General features: G+C 38.3%; 1 protein-coding gene across 1 annotated transcript in view; it reads left to right on the top strand.

Annotated features, from left to right (window-relative positions):
- Positions 1–19,556, top strand: part of UBAC2 (UBA domain containing 2) — a 580,006-nt gene that overhangs the window by 415,610 nt on the left and 144,840 nt on the right. Inside the window, exon 8 of the mRNA XM_053707817.1 lies at positions 17,832–18,077. Within this exon, the coding sequence (XP_053563792.1) occupies positions 17,832–18,077 (246 nt within the window). The remainder of the gene's footprint in view (positions 1–17,831; positions 18,078–19,556) is intronic.

Raw genomic sequence — 19,556 nt, 5'->3', positions numbered from 1 at the left:
CAGACCTGCTATTTCTTTGGCTGATGTTGCTGCAGCTTCCACCTTCTGGTTGGAGGCTTTAGCGCAACAAGTATCAGACCATAATGCTTATAGCATTGTTAAACTTCTTCAACATGCTAATAACTTTGTTTGTGATGCCATTTTTGATATCATTAGAATTGATGTCAGGTATATGTCTTTAGCTATTTTAGCTAGAAGAGCTTTATGGCTTAAGTCTTGGAATGCAAATATGACTTCTAAGTCAACGTTGCTTTCTCTTTCTTTCCAAGGTAATAATTATTTGGTTCACAGTTGGATTCAATAATTTCAACTGTTACTGGGGGAAGGGAGCCTTTTTGCCTCAGGACAAAAAATCTAAAGGTAAATATAGGGCTGCTAATCGTTTTCGTTCCTTTCGTCAGAATAAGGAACAAAAGCCTGACCCTTCCCCTAAAGGAACAGTTTCCGTTTGGAAACCTTCTCCAGTCTGGAATAAATCCAAGCCTTTTAGAAAGTCAAAACCAGCTCCCAAATCCGCATGAAGGTGCGGCCCTCATTCCAGCACAGCTGGTAGGGGGCAGGTTACGATTTTTCAAAGATGTTTGGATCAATTCGATTCAAAGTCTTTGGATTCAGAACATTGTTTCACAAGGGTACAGAATAGGTTTCAAGGTAAGACCGCCTGTGAGAAGATTTTTTCTCGCATTCCAGTAAACCCAGTAAAGGCTCAGGCGTTTCTGAAATGTGTTTCAGACCTAGAGTCGGCTGGGGTAATTGTGCCAGTTCCAGTTCTGGAATGGGGTCTGGGGTTTTACTCAAATCTGTTCATTGTACCAAAGAAGGAGAATTCCTTCAGACCAGTTCTGGATCTAAAAATATTGAATCGTTATGTAAGGATACCAACATTCAAAATAGTGACTATAAGGACTATTCTGCCTTTTGTTCAGCAAGGGCATTATATGTCTACAATAGACTTACAGGATGCATATCTTCATATTCCAATCCATCCAGATCACTATCAGTTTCTGAGATTCTCTTTTCTAGACAAGCATTACCAGTTTGTTGCTCTTCCGTTTGGCCTAGCAACAGCTCCAAGGATCTTTTCAAAGGTTCTCGGTGCCCTTCTCTCTGTAATCAGAGAACAGGGTATTGCGGTATTTCCTTATTTGGACGATATCTTGGTACTTGCTCAGTCTTTACATTCTGCAGAATCTCATACGAATCAACTTGTGTTGTTTCTTCAAAGACATGGTTGGAGGATCAATTTACCAAAGAGTTCCTTGATTCCTCAGACAAGGGTAACCTTTTTGGGTTTCCAAATAGATTCAGTGTCCATGACTTTGTCTCAGAAAAGAGACGTCTGAAATTGGTTTCAGCTTGTCGAAACCTTCAGTCTCAATCATTCCCTTCGGTAGCTTTGTGCATGGAAATTCTAGGTCTCATGACTGCTGCATCGGACGCGATCTCTTTTGCTCGTTTTCACATGAGACCTCTCCAGATTTGTATGCTGAACCAATAGTGCAGGGATTATACAAAGATATCACAATTAATATCCTTAAATCCCAGTGTTCGATCTTCTCTGACTTGGTGGTTGGATCACCATCGTTTAATTCAAGGGGCCTCTTTCAGGGATAGGCACGAACCAAGGCTGTGGCGGACATTTTCTAAAGTTAAAGACTTTAGTGACGGACACCAAGGTATATTTCAAATTAAAAACATCATTATATAATGCTGAATGTTATTATACTGATGCAGATACCACTGATCCTATAACCAGCCCTCCTCGTACTATACCCATAAGCCAGTGTCACCACTGTGTAATTATATAGTGCTGGGTGTTATTATACTGATGCAGATACCACTGACCCTATAACCAGCCCTTGTCTGGCTATACCCATGTGCCAGTGTCACTACTGTGTCATTATATAGTGCTGGGTGTTATTATACTGATGCAGATACTACTGATCCTATAACCAGCCCTCCTCTTGCTATACCCATGTGCCAGTGTCACTACTGTGTCATTATATAGTGCTTGGTGTTATTATACTGATGCAGATACCACTGATCCTATAACCAGCCCTCCTCTGGCTATACCTATGTGCCAGTGTCACTACTGTGTCATTATATAGCGCTGGGTGTTATTATACTGATGCAGATACCACTGACCCTATAACCAGCCCTCCTCTTGCTATACCCATGTGCCAGTGTCACTACTGTGTCATTATATAGTGCTGGGTGTTATTATACTGATGCAGATACCACTGACCCTATAACCAGCCCTCCTCTTGCTATACCCATGTGCCAGTGTCACTACTGTGTCATTATATAGTGCTGGGTGTTATTATACTGATGCAGATACCACTGATCCTATAACCAGCTCTCCTCTTGCTATACCCATGTGCCAGTGTCACTACTGTGTCTTTGTATAGTGCTGGGTGTAATTATACTGATGCAGATACCACTGATTCTATAACCAGCCCTCCCCTGGCTATACCTATGTGCCAGTGTCACTACTGTGTCATTATATAGCGCTGGATGTTATTATACTGATGCAGATACCACTGATTCTATAACCAGCCCTCCCCTGGCTATACCTATGTGTCAGTGTCACTACTGTGTGGTGTTATTATACTGATGCAGAAACTACTGATCCTATAACCAGCCCTCTTCTTGCTATACCCATGTGCCAGTGTCATTTCTGTGTCTTTATATAGAGCTGGGTGTCATTATACTGATGCAGATACCACTGACCCTATAATCAGCCCTTGTCTGGCTATACCCATGTGCCTGTGTCACTACTGTGTCATTATATAGAGCTGGGTGTTATTATCCTGATGTAGATACCACTGACCCTATAACCAGCCCTCATCTGGCTATACGCATGTGCCAGTGTCACTAATGTGTCTTTGTATAGAGCTGGGTGTTATTATACAGATGCAGATACACATCCAGTATTTCACTCAGGCTTTATTTATTCCATCACTTATCACCCAATATCCCTAGCAGTCTCTTGACAAGCCAATAACTTTATTCACACAACATATTCTCCCTTTCCTATTATTTAATCAGAAAGAAAAGATATACTAAGGTTGTGAATCACAACCTTAGTATATCTTTTCTTTCCAATTAAATACTACTTATAATAAACCTCAGGTGCTGGTTAAAGTGCTTTACCTTTGCATATAAAGCTCCAGCTTGCTTCTTGAATCTTCCCTCTCTCTGTTTCACTCAGAGTCATTTTCCCGTTACTAAGCAGCATCACGTGGGAGGGGCCAGAACCCTGCGAAACGTGGTGCCGCGTGTGTCAAGGAGGAGTCAGGACCAGTATTCATCTGTCCTTCTCCTCCCTCCCTAGAGCAAAATGGGCGGTGGACACTGCAAGGGCCAGTCACGGACACCAGTGTCCGTGTACGGACACCTTGCCTATCCCTGGCCTCTTTTGTTCATCCAACCTGGACTGTGATCTCAACAGATACAAGTCTTTCAGGTTGGGGAGCTGTATGGGGATCTCTGACAGGGCAGGGGGTTTGGGAATCTCAGGAGGCGAGATTACCAATCAACATTTTGGAACTCTGTGCGATTTTCAGAGCTCTTCAGTTCTGGCCTCTTTTGAAGAGAGAATCGTTTATTTGTTTTCAGACAGACAATGTCACAACCGTGGCATATGTCAATCATCAAGGGGGGACTCACAGTCCTCAGGCTATGAAAAAAGTATCTTGGATACTTGTATGGGCGGAATCCAGCTCCTGTCTAATTTCTGCGGTTCACATCCCAGGTATAGACAATTGGGAAGCGTATTATCTCAGTTGCCAGACATTACATCCGGGCGAATGGTCTCTTCACCCAGAGGTATTTCTTCAGATTGTTCAAATTTGGGGACTTCCAGAAATAGATCTGATGGCTTCTCATCTAAACAAGAAACTTCACAGGTATCTGTCCAGATCAAGGGATCCTCAGGCGGAAGCGGTGGACGCGTTGTCACTTCCTTGGAATTATCAACCTGCTTATATCTTTCCGCCTCTAGTTCTTCTTCCAAAAGTGATTTCCAAAATCTAATGGAGCGTTCGTTTGTACTGCTGGTGGCTCCAGCATGGCCACACAGGTTTTGGTATGCGGATCTCGTTCGGATGGCCAGTTGCCAACCTTGGACACTTCCATCTCAAGGCCCATTTTTCCATCAGGATCTCAAATCATTAAATTTGAAGGTATGGAGATTGAACGCCTAATACTTAGTCATAGAGGTTTCTCTGATTCAGTGATTAATACTATGTTACAGGCTCGTAAATCTGTGTCTAGAAAGATCTATTACCGAGTTTGGAAGACTTATATTTCTTGGTGTTCTTCTCATAAATTCTCTTGGCATTCTTTTAGAATTCCTAGAATTTTACAGTTTCTTCAGGATGGTTTGGAAAAAGGTTTGTCTGCAAGTTCCTTGAAAGGACAAATCTCTGCTCTTTCTGTACTTTTTCATCCTGATATTCATTGTTTTGTACAGGCTTTGGTTCGTATTAAGCCTGTCATTAAGTCAATTTCTCCTCCTTGGAGTCTTAATTTGGTTCTCAGGGCTTTACAGGCTCCTCCGTTTGAACCTATGCATTCTCTGGATATTAAATTACTTTCTTGGAAAGTTTTATTCCTTTTGGCCATCTCTTCTGCTAGAAGAGTTTCTGAGTTATCTGCTCTTTCTTGTGAATCTCCTTTTCTGATTTTTCATCAGGATAAGGCGGTGACTTCATTTAATTTTTTACCTAAAGTTGTGAATTCTAACAACATTAGTAGAGAAATTGTTGTCCCTTCTTTGTGTCCTAATCCTAAGAATTCTCTGGAGAGATCTTTACATTCTTTGGATGTAGTAAGAGCTTTGAAATATTATGTTGAAGCTACTAAAGATTTCAGGAAGACTTCTAGTCTATTTGTTATCTTTTCTGGTTCTAGGAAAGGTCAGAAGGCTTCTGCCATTTCTTTGGCTTCTTGGTTAAAGTCTTTGATTCATCATGCTTATGTGGAGTCGGGTAAATCCCCGCCTCAAAGGATTACGGCTCATTCTACTAGGTCAGTTTCTACTTCCTGGGCTTTTAAGAATGAAGCTTCTGTTGATCAGATTTGCAAAGCAGCAACTTGGTCTTCTTTGCATACGTTTACTAAATTCTACCATTTTGATGTTTTTTCTTCTTTTGAAGCAGTTTTTGGTAGAAAAGTACTTCAGGCAGCTGTTTCAGTTTGATTCTTCTGCTTATAATTTCAGTTTTTTTCATTATAAGATTAAACTTTTTGATTTGGGTTGTGGATTATTTTTTCAGCAGAATTGGCTGTCTTTATTTTATCCCTCCCTCTCTAGTGACTCTTGCGTGGAAGTTCCACATCTTGGGTATCTGCTATCCCATACGTCACTAGCTCATGGACTCTTGCCAATTACATGAAAGAAAACATAATTTATGTAAGAACTTACCTGATAAATTAATTTCTTTCATATTGGCAAGAGTCCATTAAGGCCCACCCTTTTTGTGGTGGTTATGATTTTTTTGTATAAAGCACAATTATTCCAATTCCTTGTTTGATGCTTTCGCTCCTTTCTTATCACCCCACTTCTTGGCTATTCGTTAAACTGAATTGTGGGTGTGGTGAGGGGTGTATTTATAGGCATTTTGAGGTTTGGGAAACTTTGCCCCTCCTGGTAGGAATGTATATCCCATACGTCACTAGCTCATGGACTCCTGCCAATATGAAAGAAATTAATTTATCAGGTAAGTTCTTACATAAATTATGTTTTATATATATATGGGAAGCTATTGCTGAATTCAGAGGACATCTGGGTAGATAAATGGTGTTTATACCAAGACAGAAAAGGTACTCCAAGAGGCTAACTACCAACACAAAGGAAGTACAAGGGATCTATCTACAACCAGAAACACATCCCTGCATACTCCAGGAGGCTAACGAAAACCCAAGAGGCATCACATCTGGATACAAGGAGAAGATTTTACTATCTGTATATACCCCCAGTGCGGCATACTTACCTCATTAGATTGAGGTAATATCTGGTAAGGGTATTATATACCATCTATTTACTGCATATCAACTTTATGTGAAGATTTACCACGGACTGTATATTGTCTAAAGACTCATATGAACATTGTTTCACAATCTATTCATTTTTTAGCATTATTTATTTTACTATTTCTATATTCTTTTAATTGTTATTATTTCTTAATCATTTATCCTTTTCTTTCACTCATATTCACATATACTACCCATACTTTAATGGATATATAGGCGCTGTATCTACCCTTGTATACATATTTCTTTCATGTAATTAGCAAGAGTCCATGAGCTAGTGACGTATGGGATATACATTCCTACCAGGAGGGGCAAAGTTTCCCAAACCTTAAAATGCCTATAAATACACCCCTCACCACACCCACAATTCAGTTTTACAAACTTTGCCTCCGATGGAGGTGGTGAAGTAAGTTTGTGCTAGATTCTACGTTGATATGCGCTCCGCAGCAAGTTGGAGCCCGGTTTTCCTCTCAGCGTGCAGTGAATGTCAGAGGGATGTGAGGAGAGTATTGCCTATTTGAATGCAGTGATCTCCTTCTACGGGGTCTATTTCATAGGTTCTCTGTTATCGGTCGTAGAGATTCATCTCTTACCTCCCTTTTCAGATCGACGATATACTCTTATATATACCATTACCTCTGCTGATTCTCGTTTCAGTACTGGTTTGGCTTTCTACTACATGTAGATGAGTGTCCTGGGGTAAGTAAATCTTATTTTCTGTGACACTCTAAGCTATGGTTGGGCACTTTGTTTATAAAGTTCTAAATATATGTATTCAAACATTTATTTGCCTTGACTCAGAATGTTCAACATTCCTTATTTTTCAGACAGTCAGTTTCATATTTGGGATAAATGCATTTGTTTCAATCATTTTTTCTTACCTTAAAAAATTTGACTTTTTTCCCTGTGGGCTGTTAGGCTCGCGGGGGCAGAAAATGCTTCATTTTATTGCGTCATTCTTGGCGCAGACTTTTTTGGCGCAAAATTTTTTTTCTGTTTCCGGCGTCATACGTGTCGCCAGAAGTTGCGTCATTTTTTGACGTTTTTTTGCGTCAAAGATGTCGGCGTTCCGGATGTGGCGTAATTTTTGGTGCCAAAAGCATTTAGGCGCCAAATAATGTGGGCGTCTTTTTTGGCGCTAAAAAATATGGGCGTCATTTTTGTCTCCACATTATTTAAGTCTCATTATTTATTGCTTCTGGTTGCTAGAAGCTTGTTCACTGGCATTTTTTTCCCATTCCTGAAACTGTCATTTAAGGAATTTGATCAATTTTGCTTTATATGTTGTTTTTTTCTTTTACATATTGCAAGATGTTCCACGTTGCAACTGAGTCAGAAGATACTTCAGGAAAATCACTGCACAGTGCTGGAGCTACCAAGCTAAGTGTATCTGCTATAAACTTTTGGTATCTGTTTCTCCAGCTGTTATTTGTATTGCATGTCATGTCAAACTTATTAATGCAGATAAAATTTCCTTTAGTACTGTTACATTACCTGTTGCTGTTCCGTCAACATCTAATTTTCAGAGTGTTCCTGATAACATAAGAGATTTTATTTTTTAAATCCATTAAGAAGGCTATGTCTGTTATTTTTCCTTCTAGTATACATAAAAGTCTTTTAAAACTTTTTTTTCAGATGAATTTTTAAATGAACATCATCATTCTGATACTGATAATGGTTCTTCTGGTTCAGAGGTTTCTGTCTCAGAGGTTGATGCTGATAAATCTTTGTATTTGTTCAAGATGGAATTTATTCGTTCTTTACTTAAAGAAGTGTTATTTGCATTAGAAATAGAGGATTCTGGTCCTCTTGATACTAAATGTAAACGTTTAAATAAGGTTTTTAAATCTCCTGTAGTTATTCCAGAAGTATTTTATCTCCCTGATGCTATTTCTGAAGTAATTTCCAGGGAATGGAATAATTTGGGTAATTTATTTACTCCTTCTAGACGTTTAAGCAAATTATATCCTGTGCCATCTGACAGATTAGAGTTTTTTGGGACAAAAATCCCTAAGGTTATGGGGCTGTCTCTACTCCTGCTAATGTACTACTATTCCTACGGCAGATAGTACTTCATTTAAGGATCCTTTAGATAGGAAAATTGAATCCTTTCTAAGAAAAGCTTACTTATGTTCAGGTAATCTTCTTAGACCTGCTATATTTTTAGCGAAAGTTGCTGCAGCTTCAACTTTTTGGTTAGAAGCTTTAGCGCAACAAGTAACAGATCATAATTTTATAGCATTATTATTATTCTATAACATGCTAATAATTTTATTGGTGATACCATCTTTTGATATCATTAGAGTTGATGTCAGGTATATGTCTCTAGCTATTTTAGCTAGAAAAGCTTTATGGATTAAACTTGGAATGCTGACATGTCTTCTAAGTCAACTTTGCTTTCCCTTTCTTTCCAGGGTAAATAATCATTTTCGTTCCTTTCCTCACAACAAGGAACAAAAGCCTGATCCTTCATCCTCAGGAGCGGTATCAGTTTGGAAACTATTTCCAGTTTGGAATATATCCAAGCCTTATAGAAACCTATAGCCAGCTCCTAAGTACCTATGAAGGTGCGGCCCTTATTCCAGCTCAGCTGGTATGGGGCAGATTACGTTTTCTTCAAAGAAATTTGGATCAATTCCGTTCTTAATTTCTGGTTTCAGAAACATTGTTTCAGAAAGGTACAGAATTTGGCTTCAAGTTAAGGCCTCCTGCTAAGAGATTCTTTTCTTTCCCGTGTCCCAGTTAACACAGCAAAGGCTCAGCATTTCTGAAATGTGTTTCAGATCTAGAGTTGGCTGGAGTATTTATGCCAGTTCCAGTTCTGGAACAGGGGCTGGGGTTTTATTTTATCTCTTCATTGTACCAAAGAAGGTCAATTCTTTCAGACCAGTTCCAGATCTATCATTATTGAATCGTTATGTTAGGATACCAACATTCAAGATGGTTACTGTAGGACTATCCTGCCTTTTGTTTAGCAAGGGCATTATATGTCTACAATAGATTTACAGGATGTGTATCTGCATATTCCGATTCATCCAGATCACTTTTAGTGTCTGAGATTCTCTTTTTAGACAAGCATTACCAGTTTTGTGGCTCTACCGTTTGGCCTAGCCTCAGTTCCAAGAATTTTTTTCAAAGGTTCTCGGTGCCCTTCTTTCTGTAATCAGAGAATAGGGTTTTGGTATTTCCTTATTTGGACGATATCTTGGTACTTGCTCAGTCTTCTCATTTTCGAAGAATCTCATACGAATCGACTTGTGTTGTTTCTTCAAGTTCATGGTTGGAGGATCAATTTACCAATCAGTTCATTGATTCCTCAGACAAGGGTAACCTTTTTTAGGTTTCTAGATAAATTCAGTGTCTATGACTCTGTCCTTGTCAGACAAGAGAAGTTTAACATTGATATCAGCTTGTCAAAACCTTCAGTCACAATCATTCCCTTTGGTAGCCTTATGCATGGAAATGTTGGGTCTTAGGACTGCCGCATCAGATGCGATCTCCTTTGCTCGTTTTCACATGCGACCTCTTCAGCTCTGTATGCTGAACCAATGGTGCAGGGATTACTCAAAGATATCTCAATTAATATCTTTAAACCGATTTTACGACACTCTCTGACATGGTGGACAGATCACCATCGTTTAGTTCAGGGGGCTTCTTTGTTCTTCCGACCTGGACTATAATCTCAACAGATGCAAGTCTTACAGGTTGGGGAGCTGTGTGGGGGTATCTGACGGCACAAGGTGTTTGGGAATCTCAGGAGGTGAGATTTCCGATTAATATTTTGGAACTCCGTGCAATTTTCAGAGCTCTTCAGTCTTGGCCTCTTCTGAAGAGAGAGTTGTTCATTTGTTTTCAGATAGACAATGTCACAACTGTGGCATACATCAATCATCAAGGAGGGACTCACAGTCCTCTGGCTATGAAAGAAGTATCTCGAATTTTGGTTTGGGCGGAATCCAGCTCCTGTCTAATCTCTGCGGTTCATATCCCAGGTATGGACAATTGGAAAGCGGATTATCTCAGTTGCCAGACATTACATCCGGGCGAATGGTCTCTTCACCCAGAGGTATTTCTTCAGATTGTTCAAATGTGGGAACTTCCAGAAATAGTTCTGATGGCTTCTCATCTAAACAAGAAACTTCCCAGGTATCTGTCCAGATCCCGGGATCCTCAGGCGGAGGCAGTGGATGCATTATCACTTCCTTGGAAGTATCATCCTGCCTATATCTTTCCGCCTCTAGTTCTTCTTCCAAGAGTAATCTCCAAGATTCTGAAGGAATGCTCGTTTGTTCTGCTGGTAGCTCCGGCATGGCCTCACAGGTTTTGGTATGCGGATCTTGTCCGGATGGCCTCTTGCCGACCGTGGACTCTTCCGTTAAGACCAGACCTTTTGTCTCAAGGTCCTTTTTTCCATCAGGATCTGAAATCCTTAAATTTAAAGGTATGGAGATTGAACGCTTGATTCTTGGTCAAAGAGGTTTCTCTGACTCTGTGATTAATACTATGTTACAGGCTCGTAAATCTGTATCCAGAGAGATATATTATAGAGTCTGGAAGACTTATATTTCTTGGTGTCTTTCTCATCATTTTTTTTTTGGCATTCTTTTAGAATACCGAGAATATTACAGTTTCTTCAGGATGGTTTAGATAAGGGTTTGTCCGCAAGTTCCTTGAAAGGTCAAATCTCTGCTTTTTCTGTTCTTTTTCACAGAAAGATTGCTATTCTTCCTGATATTCATTGTTTTGTACAAGCTTTGGTTCGTATAAAGCCTGTCATTAAGTCAATTTCTCCTCCTTGGAGTTTGAATTTGGTTCTGGGGGCTCTTCAAGCTCCTCCATTTGAACCTATGCATTCATTGGATATTAAATTACTTTCTTGGAAAGTTTTGTTCCTTTTGGCCATCTCTTCTGCCAGAAGAGTTTCTGAATTATCTGCTCTTTCTTGTGAGTCTCCTTTTCTGATTTTTCATCAGGATGAGGCGGTGTTGCGAACTTCTTTTGAATTTTTACCTAAGTTGTGAATTCCAACAACATTAGTAGAGACATTGTGGTTCCTTCATTATGTCCTAATCCTAAGAATTCTAAGGAGAAATCGTTGCATTCTTTGGATGTTATTAGAGCTTTGAAATATTATGTTGAAGCTACTAAGTCTTTCCGAAAGACTTCTAGTTTATTTGTTATCTTTTCCGGTTTTAGAAAGGCCAGAAAACTTCTGCCATTTCTTTGGCATCTTGGTTGAAATCTTTAATTCATCTTGCCTATGTTGAGTCGGGTAAGACTCCGCCTCATAGGATTACAGCTCATTCTACTAGGTCAGTTTCTACTTCCTGGGCGTTTACGAATGAAGCTTCGGTTGATCAGATTTGCAAAGCGGCAACTTGGTCCTCTTTGCATACTTTTACCAAATTCTACCATTTTGTTGTATTTTCTTCTTCTGAAGCAGTTTTTGGTAGAAAAGTACTTCAGGCAGCGGTTTCAGTTTGAATCTTCTGCTTATGTTTTTCATTAAACTTTATTTTGGGTGTGGATTATTTTCAGCAGGAATTGGCTGTCTTTATTTTATCCCTCCCTCTCTAGTGACTCTTGTGTGGAAAGATCCACATCTTGGGTAGTCATTATCCCATACGTCACTAGCTCATGGACTCTTGCTAATTACATGAAAGAAAACATAATTTATGTAAGAACTTACCTGATAAATTCATTTCTTTCATATTAGCAAGAGTCCATGAGGCCCGCCCTTTTTTGTGGTGGTTATGATTTTTTTGTATAAAGCACAATTATTCCAATTCCTTATTTTATATGCTTTCGCACTTTTTTCTTATCACCCCACTTCTTGGCTATTCGTTAAACTGAATTGTGGGTGTGGTGAGGGGTGTATTTATAGGCATTTTAAGGTTTGGGAAACTTTGCCCCTCCTGGTAGGAATGTATATCCCATACGTCACTAGCTCATGGACTCTTGCTAATATGAAAGAAATGAATTTATCAGGTAAGTTCTTACATAAATTATGTTTTTTCACTTACTGACCGGGACCATACATCTCAACCAGTACTTGTCTTATATAGCTGCCACTATACCCTACACAATATTGACTAGCGCCAACTATAGAGTATCACTTGTGTTTACCCAGTGTACTGAGTGAACACATTTTACTTGCTTCTCTCTCTCTCTCTCTCTCTCTCTCTCTCTCTCTCTCTCTCTCTCTCTCTCTCTCTCTCTCTCTCTATATATATATATATATATATATACTGTATGTATGTATGTGTGTACATATGTATTTACAGTATATGTGTGTATATATGTATTTAGAGACATATATACACATATAAACACAAACAAACATATATACAGTATACATATATATATATATATATATATATATATATATATATATATATAAATATATATACTGTAAGTGCATTGGAGCACTTTGCAGTTAAAGGAACATAAAACTCCAATTTTTTCTTCCATGATTCATGTAGAGCATAGAATTTTAAACAACTTTCCAATTTACTTCTGTTATCAAATTTTCTTCGTTCTCTTGTTATCCTTTGTTAAAAAGATGGGATGTAAGCTCATGAGTGTGCACGTGTCTACAGCACTATAAGGCAACAGTTTTGCAACAATGTTATACATTAGCAGGAGCACTAGATGGCAACACTATTTCCTGTCATGTAGTGCTTCAGGCATGTGCACGCTACCGTCCTAGGTATCCCTTCAACAAATAATAACATGATAACAAAGCAAATTTGATAATAGAAGTAAGTTGGAAACTTTTTTTAAATTGTATTCTCTAACTGAATAATGAAATACATTTTTTGGGTTTAATATCCCTTTAAGTAGATAAAACACATAAAAGCATATTTATGCAATTTTCATTTTTAATAAAGTGTTATACTGTGTATTTACTGTAAATATTTCACATTCCGATGTTCTGTACATAGCAGAATATGTTCCAAATATCTCTAAATAGTAATTCCTATATATATATTTATATAAACAGAACAGATAAAGAAAATAGCTAGCTCAACTATAATAATACATAATTCTTACTAAAAGAGGTGCATTCTGGAAAAAGTGTATGCATAAAATGTAGAAGAAAAGTGGGTATGCCAAAATAAGGTATATCCAAAAGCCCAGGGGTAAAGCACTCTCACTATCTAAAAAGATTTACAAAAACGGAGACAGTAGGGTAATTTCCATAAATGTATCATTTCTTTTTTAAGACACGATGAGTCCACGGATCATCTTAATTACTAATGGGATATTCACCTCCTGGTCAGCAGGAGGAGGCAAAGAGCACCACAGCAGAGCTGCTATATATAGCTCCTCCCTTCCCTCCCACTCCAGTCATTCTCTTTGCCTAAGTTAGTGATAGGAAGAGGTAAAGTGAGGTGTTAGATTAGATTCTTCAATCAAGAGTTTATTATTTTTAAAGTAGTGCCAGAGTGTGCTGCTTTGTTCTAGGGTGTAGCCGTAGTCCATATCAGTCTCTTCAGTAGAGCTTTTGGTGGCTTTAGAGCATTGGGAACTTGTGGGAAATAATTCTCACTGCGCCTCCCATACATTTATGCTGCCCTTATTCTGATGGCCTAAGCATACTTAACTCAGGCTTTATCATTTTCCACAGGGCTATGGGAGGGAGAGGACCTGCTGAACCTGCTGAGCTGCCCTGCTGCCCGGCAGAGTTCAAGGTAAGTGCTAACTTTTTATTCTGGGTCTGGGACGATCTCAGAGGAGTGGAGCACTTTATTATATTTCAGGGGACATCGCTTGATTTCTGTAAGAAGGAGGACCCTGTGACAGCAATTACTATGCAGGCACTGGGCTAAGGGCTTATATCTATATCTGAGTTTAGAGAACTCAGGAGGGTAAAGTGTTTTTGTGGCTGGTTCAGTTGATTACATCCCAATCGTTTTGCTTTTTGGGCTAAGATGCTACCTGTCAGCGGTAGTACTATTTTCAGGAGTTCCTTAGCGCTCTCGTTCTTTATGGTGCCTAAGTTTCTTCCGGTAGCTATTTTTATCTTAATATGACAATGGCGCCCGGGAGATCGATAGCAGTAACGCCCACGATGGGCAGAGCCTGGTTTGAGCACACGCTACTGTTTTATTTACATTGCCAGTGTTAGAGGACAGAGCAACTAAGTCTGTATTGCCTAGTACGGGGTCTGTTAGTACACCTAAACAGTTCCCAACAGTTTCCCTGGTTTTTTTGTCGATGCAGGGCTGAGCGTTAAACAGTGGATGATACCACGTTTTTCAGGCTAGAGAGTTTTCTAGTAGATGCCCACGGGGGCGGAGCTATGTTTGGCGCCGGTTTGGATGGCGCACTTACTATTTTCCTTCCGATATCGGAAAGGAAGCTTGGTACTTTCTGTTTCTCATGTGGGACCGGACAGCGTCACTTCTGCGTTCCGGATCCGTTTTACATATAAATAAGACCCACTATCTTTATTACTTGTAACCTTTTATGACTAAAGTCTGGTTTCACAGACTGATGGACACCTCAGCAATGGTTAGGCTGAGGTGTAGATAGGTTCTGATATAGTTATGCACTATACTTTTGCTGCTCTAAAAAATATAAAGTTTCTTTTTATGTCTTAAAGAGACAGTAACGTTTATTTATGGTTAACTTTTATTACAAAATGTAACTTGTTTATTGTTTTAATTCATCCTTTGTGACATAGGATGGATCTTAAGCACACAAAAATTAACGTTACTTTTAACATTTAAAGAGACAGTAACGTTTTTTTATGGTCTACTTTTATTACAAAATTTAACATGTTTATTGGTTTAATTCATTCTTTGTGACTTAGGATGGATCTTGAACACACAAAATTAACTTTACTTTTAACATTTAAAGAGACAGTAACGTTTTTTTATGTGTAATTTTTTTTATTAAAAATGTATATATATATTTTTTTTCTGAACCTACTCCTTCTAAGGCGATTGCTGTCTAGGAGTCTGTTGACAATGATCAATCTCTGCCACACACTTCTACTATAGTGTCCCACTTCCCTGTTACCTGAAAGAGGAAGATGCTTCGGGATTACCTGAGAGAGAATTCTCAAACTCAGATGGAACATTATTTTATTTGTTCCTGAGGTTGTTTTTTCATTCAGTTTTTAGCTTGAACACCTCCATTTGTTACTTTAGGTTTTAGCTACCCTGGGCGACTCCGACGTTACAGGTGTAAGCGATCCTAGTGCGTCCAGCAAGTTATAAAGAATGGAAACAGCCAGCTGTAGTGGCTTGATGGTTAGCTTAGCTGTCTAGCTTGTGGAAGGTTTGCAGTTTGAAACCAGCTGCAGCTATTAAGTCAGAAACTCCCCTGGATAAAATCCAGGATAGGATAAAGGCTTTAAAATTCCTTTATTTCAAATTCTTCCCTTCAAGTTATCAAGATGGGAGCATAGGTTTCAGGTTTCTCTGTTCCAACTCACAGAGCCTTATGGTTAGAGCCTTGTTCTACGGATGTATGCTCTAAATCTAAGCTTTTAATGATTCATTATATAGGGGCAGACTTTCGGTCTTCGCTCAGGCTTGGGTTTGAGATGTTCAGAATCCCTGGGCAATAGAAAATGGTATCCCAGGGATTCAAATTGGAGTTTAAGAGTTTTCTTCCCAGAGGCGGTTTTCTGCTTTCAAGATTATCTGCAGATCAGACAAAAGGAGAGGCGTTCTTACACTGCGTAAATGACGTCTCAGACCTGGGAATGATTGATCCAGTTTCAATACAGGTACTGTTTGTGGTTCCCAAAAAAGAGGGAACCTTCAGACCACTTTTTAGTTCTCAATAGTCTAAACAGATTTGTTTAGGGTACCGTCCTTCAAGAGGGCAACTATTCATTCCATTCTTCTCTTGATCCAAGAAGGTCAATTTATGACAAAAGTGGATTTCAAGGACGTGTACATTCCTGTGCCATTCACAAGTTGGACAAACACTTCCAGTTCATGGCTCTTCTTTCAGTTTTGTCTCAGCTCTCAGAGTTTTTACGAAGGCTCTGGGAGCGCTGTTGGCGGTGCTTCGGCTACGGGGCATTGCAGCGGCGTCCTATCTGGACAATATTCTAGTCCAGGATTTCGGCCTTCATTGGGCCTCATCAGTGAGGTGTAGCCATATTCCTCTAAGCACACTGAGCAAGGAGTCCACGTGTGGTTGCCCCTTTTTTCCTTAGGTAGACTAAATACACACAGAGAGAAGCGCACTCACAGGAACGAACAACCAACTTTCCTGTAGTATATCAGTCTGATCCCGCCTATTATTGTCAGTCCAGCTCCAAAATACCATGCAATTCTTCTCTGAACAAGGAATACAGAAACCCCAGACAATTGTTTTGGCCTTCATTGGGCCTCATCAGTGAGGTGTAGCCATCTTACTACTGTAAGCACACTGAATTTGTTATTAAATGTATGCATGTGTGTGTGTGTATATATATATATATATATATATATATATTCTGTATATACTGTGTATATATATATATATATATATATATATGTAAGAATATAAATATGTATTTAAAATAAAAATAACATTGTCCTGTATGTGAAGAACATTTGAATGTAAAATATTTACAGTAAATACATAGTAGAAAACATTATTAAATATTATTATAGAATTATTATTTAGACAAATATATATATAAAAAAAAATATATAGAAATATATTATATAACCCTTTGCAGTCAAATACATGGCCATTTACCATATACATTTAACCCTTATAAAAACATTGTATTAATATTTATATGAATAATTTTATCAGATAGTGTTTGTATGAGTGTAATGGTATATTTAATATATATTTTAATGTATTTATGTTGTGTGTGTGGTGCAACTTTTATTCTAGCCCTAACCCTTTACTTGAGGTCTTCAGTCATGCGAACGTGACACACGTTAAATTTGATTGTGCTCTGGCAAACGTATTTACTTTTAACTTATAATATGCATGAAAATGAATGCACCCACGATATTCTTATATCGCTCGCTCACAAACATTAGTGCACCACTTGTATTCTAGCCCCTAATGGGAATATTGTTCCTAAGCCAGTAATGGTAAAATTAAATTAATTAGTGCATTTTACGAGGAGAAAGGATGCAAAGTGTATACTGGAGAAGACGGAGGATGCTAAATGTGGAACCATAACGTGTGTTTGAAATGTATGAGGAAATAATGACGCCCATTCTGCTGCAGACCATGTTTTTTACATTTCATGTGGTGGTGTTTTCCCATATTAATCTGTTTTGCTTGGTCTGCTGAGAAAAATGTAGTATCATTTGTGTGGGTACCTTACAGAAAAATATAAAATACAAGTGTAATAAGTGCCAGATGGCTAAAAACAACTCCTGCACAAAGGGGTGAAATTGCTCAGCACTGAATAGGTTACGTTTTAGAAACACAGTATGAAGAAACAAACTGATTTATCAGGAAATAGAAATGATGCTTATCTTTACAGTCTAGAGAGGTCATATTCTATACTTGTGTGGCCAGTGACAAAACAATGTGTGTGTAGCTACTTGTATGAAAGATTAGTTGTTGCCACCTATTCAGTTCTATTATGTGTAGTTTATACCTGGGGCTCCCATTATAAAATAAAAATGCTATTTAAAAGCCTATAGTACAAAGCTTCTTACTGAGTAACTACCTTAGGTTCCCCTTATATAGAGAACTGACTGTTAGTCTTGTTTGTAAAGAAGAAAAAATATAAATGAATAGAAGGATTGAGTGACAAATAGTTTAGTAGTAAATAAACATTTGATTTTGTATAAACCCAAGTGTTTGTTTTGTAGATCTCAGGACTTTGTTATGAAAAGGATGTGCTAAAGGTCCGGCAGATTCTTTGTGTTCCCCGTTGGGTTGCGGAAATGTTTTCACAGACTCTTGAACCAATATTCTCAACTGTGGAGCCTGTCAGCGAAGCGCGTGTTGGAATGGGTGCAACAATTGACATTCAAAGACAACAGCGAATTGAGCTACTAGATCAACAAATCCTGCTTTCCCAATTTGCTCAGTTAGGAAGAAGACAGCAGCAACAGGTAAGCTCTTTAATAATTACATGAAAGTATTAAATCAAGTATGTCAAGCAAAATGTATTTATAGCTGTTACTTGCATGATGTGTTTCAGCATTAGAGCAGAACAATATATGTTTTGTCAGGTACTATCAATAGCATAAATATCTCAAAATAAGGCCCTCTTAATGATTTGCATTAAGAAGCAGGTGCTACACAGTACCACAATATCAGTGTGTGGGACATACAGACAAATTATTGAACAGGAAGCACCACAACTTCCCGATCTATGTCAAACCACACCAAGTTCCTGTCAAAGTTTCAAAACATTAATTTCAAAAGTATGTCACTGAATGCTTTCTTTCAAGTGATTTATACGTGTGGAAACACATGATTCAAAATATTTTATCAAACATTTATTGGCGTTTCTGTACAATTTTTAGTTTTAAGGTTTATGTAATATGAAGCAGTTGGTATATAAAAAAAAGTCATCATATAATACATCTCATATTTGCACTGATAACAACACTTATTTTTAACATGTATACGATTATTTATAAATGCATTCTTTTCCCTCTTTTTACATTTATGTTTTTATTTTTTTTATTTTTTTTGCCTGTGCAACTGAATACTGATGGAAGCAGTGGCAGTATAACTTATTTTGTGTGTATATTGGTTAATTGATATTACACATTTAAAGGGGCCTTAAAAGGATAGAAAGGTCAAAAAGGAAATGTGCATGTGTGCATTTCATTTTGAAATAGAAGTATTTTTGCAATATACTTTCATTAGCAAAATAGCTTCTAGTAAAAAGATTACTGTTTTTCAGTGGCATATGTACATATCCTGTGAAGGCCTGTGCACCAGTATTCAAGCACCATGCCTGCTCAGAGAGTCAGCAGTGGCTTCTATGGCAGAAAGGATGTCTTTAGAAGCAATACACACCACTGCCAGCTCTCTGAGAAATTGTGGTGTTCTAAAGGACAAGTCAACCCAAAAATTATTATAACTTCTTTAGACTATGTAAGTAACGAGTTTTACAGTAAACTGTAGCCCAATTTGGATCAAAAAATACTTTGCAAGTAAAAACACTTACTACTCCTACTCCGGACGTTTTGTACTGGCCGCCTGACCCCCTCCTTTCCCTGACGTCACCCAAACAGAAATTCCAGCTTCAACTAAGAGATCTTAGTGTTTCGCTCAGGCGCAATGGGCCGTTTTAAAATGCCCCCTTGATGAAAACATGATCAGGCGGCCATTACAAAATGGCCCAGAGTAGGAGAAGTAAGTGTTTTTACTTGCAAAGTATTTTTTGAACCAAATTTGGCTACAGTTTGCTGTAAAACTCGTTACTTACGTAATCTAAAGAAGGTTTAATAATTTTTGGGTTGACTTGCCCTTTAATACTGGTGCCCAGGCCCTCACAGGATATGTGTGTATGCCGCTGAAAAACAGTAATAATGTTTACTATAAACATTTTTGCTAATGGAAATATATTGCACAAA

The sequence above is a fragment of the Bombina bombina genome, chromosome 3 (genome assembly GCF_027579735.1).
Source record: "Bombina bombina isolate aBomBom1 chromosome 3, aBomBom1.pri, whole genome shotgun sequence".
Lineage (NCBI taxonomy): Eukaryota > Metazoa > Chordata > Amphibia > Anura > Bombinatoridae > Bombina > Bombina bombina.
The sequence above is the reverse complement of the archived record's forward strand: the minus strand, read 5'-3'. Positions and strand labels throughout refer to the sequence as shown.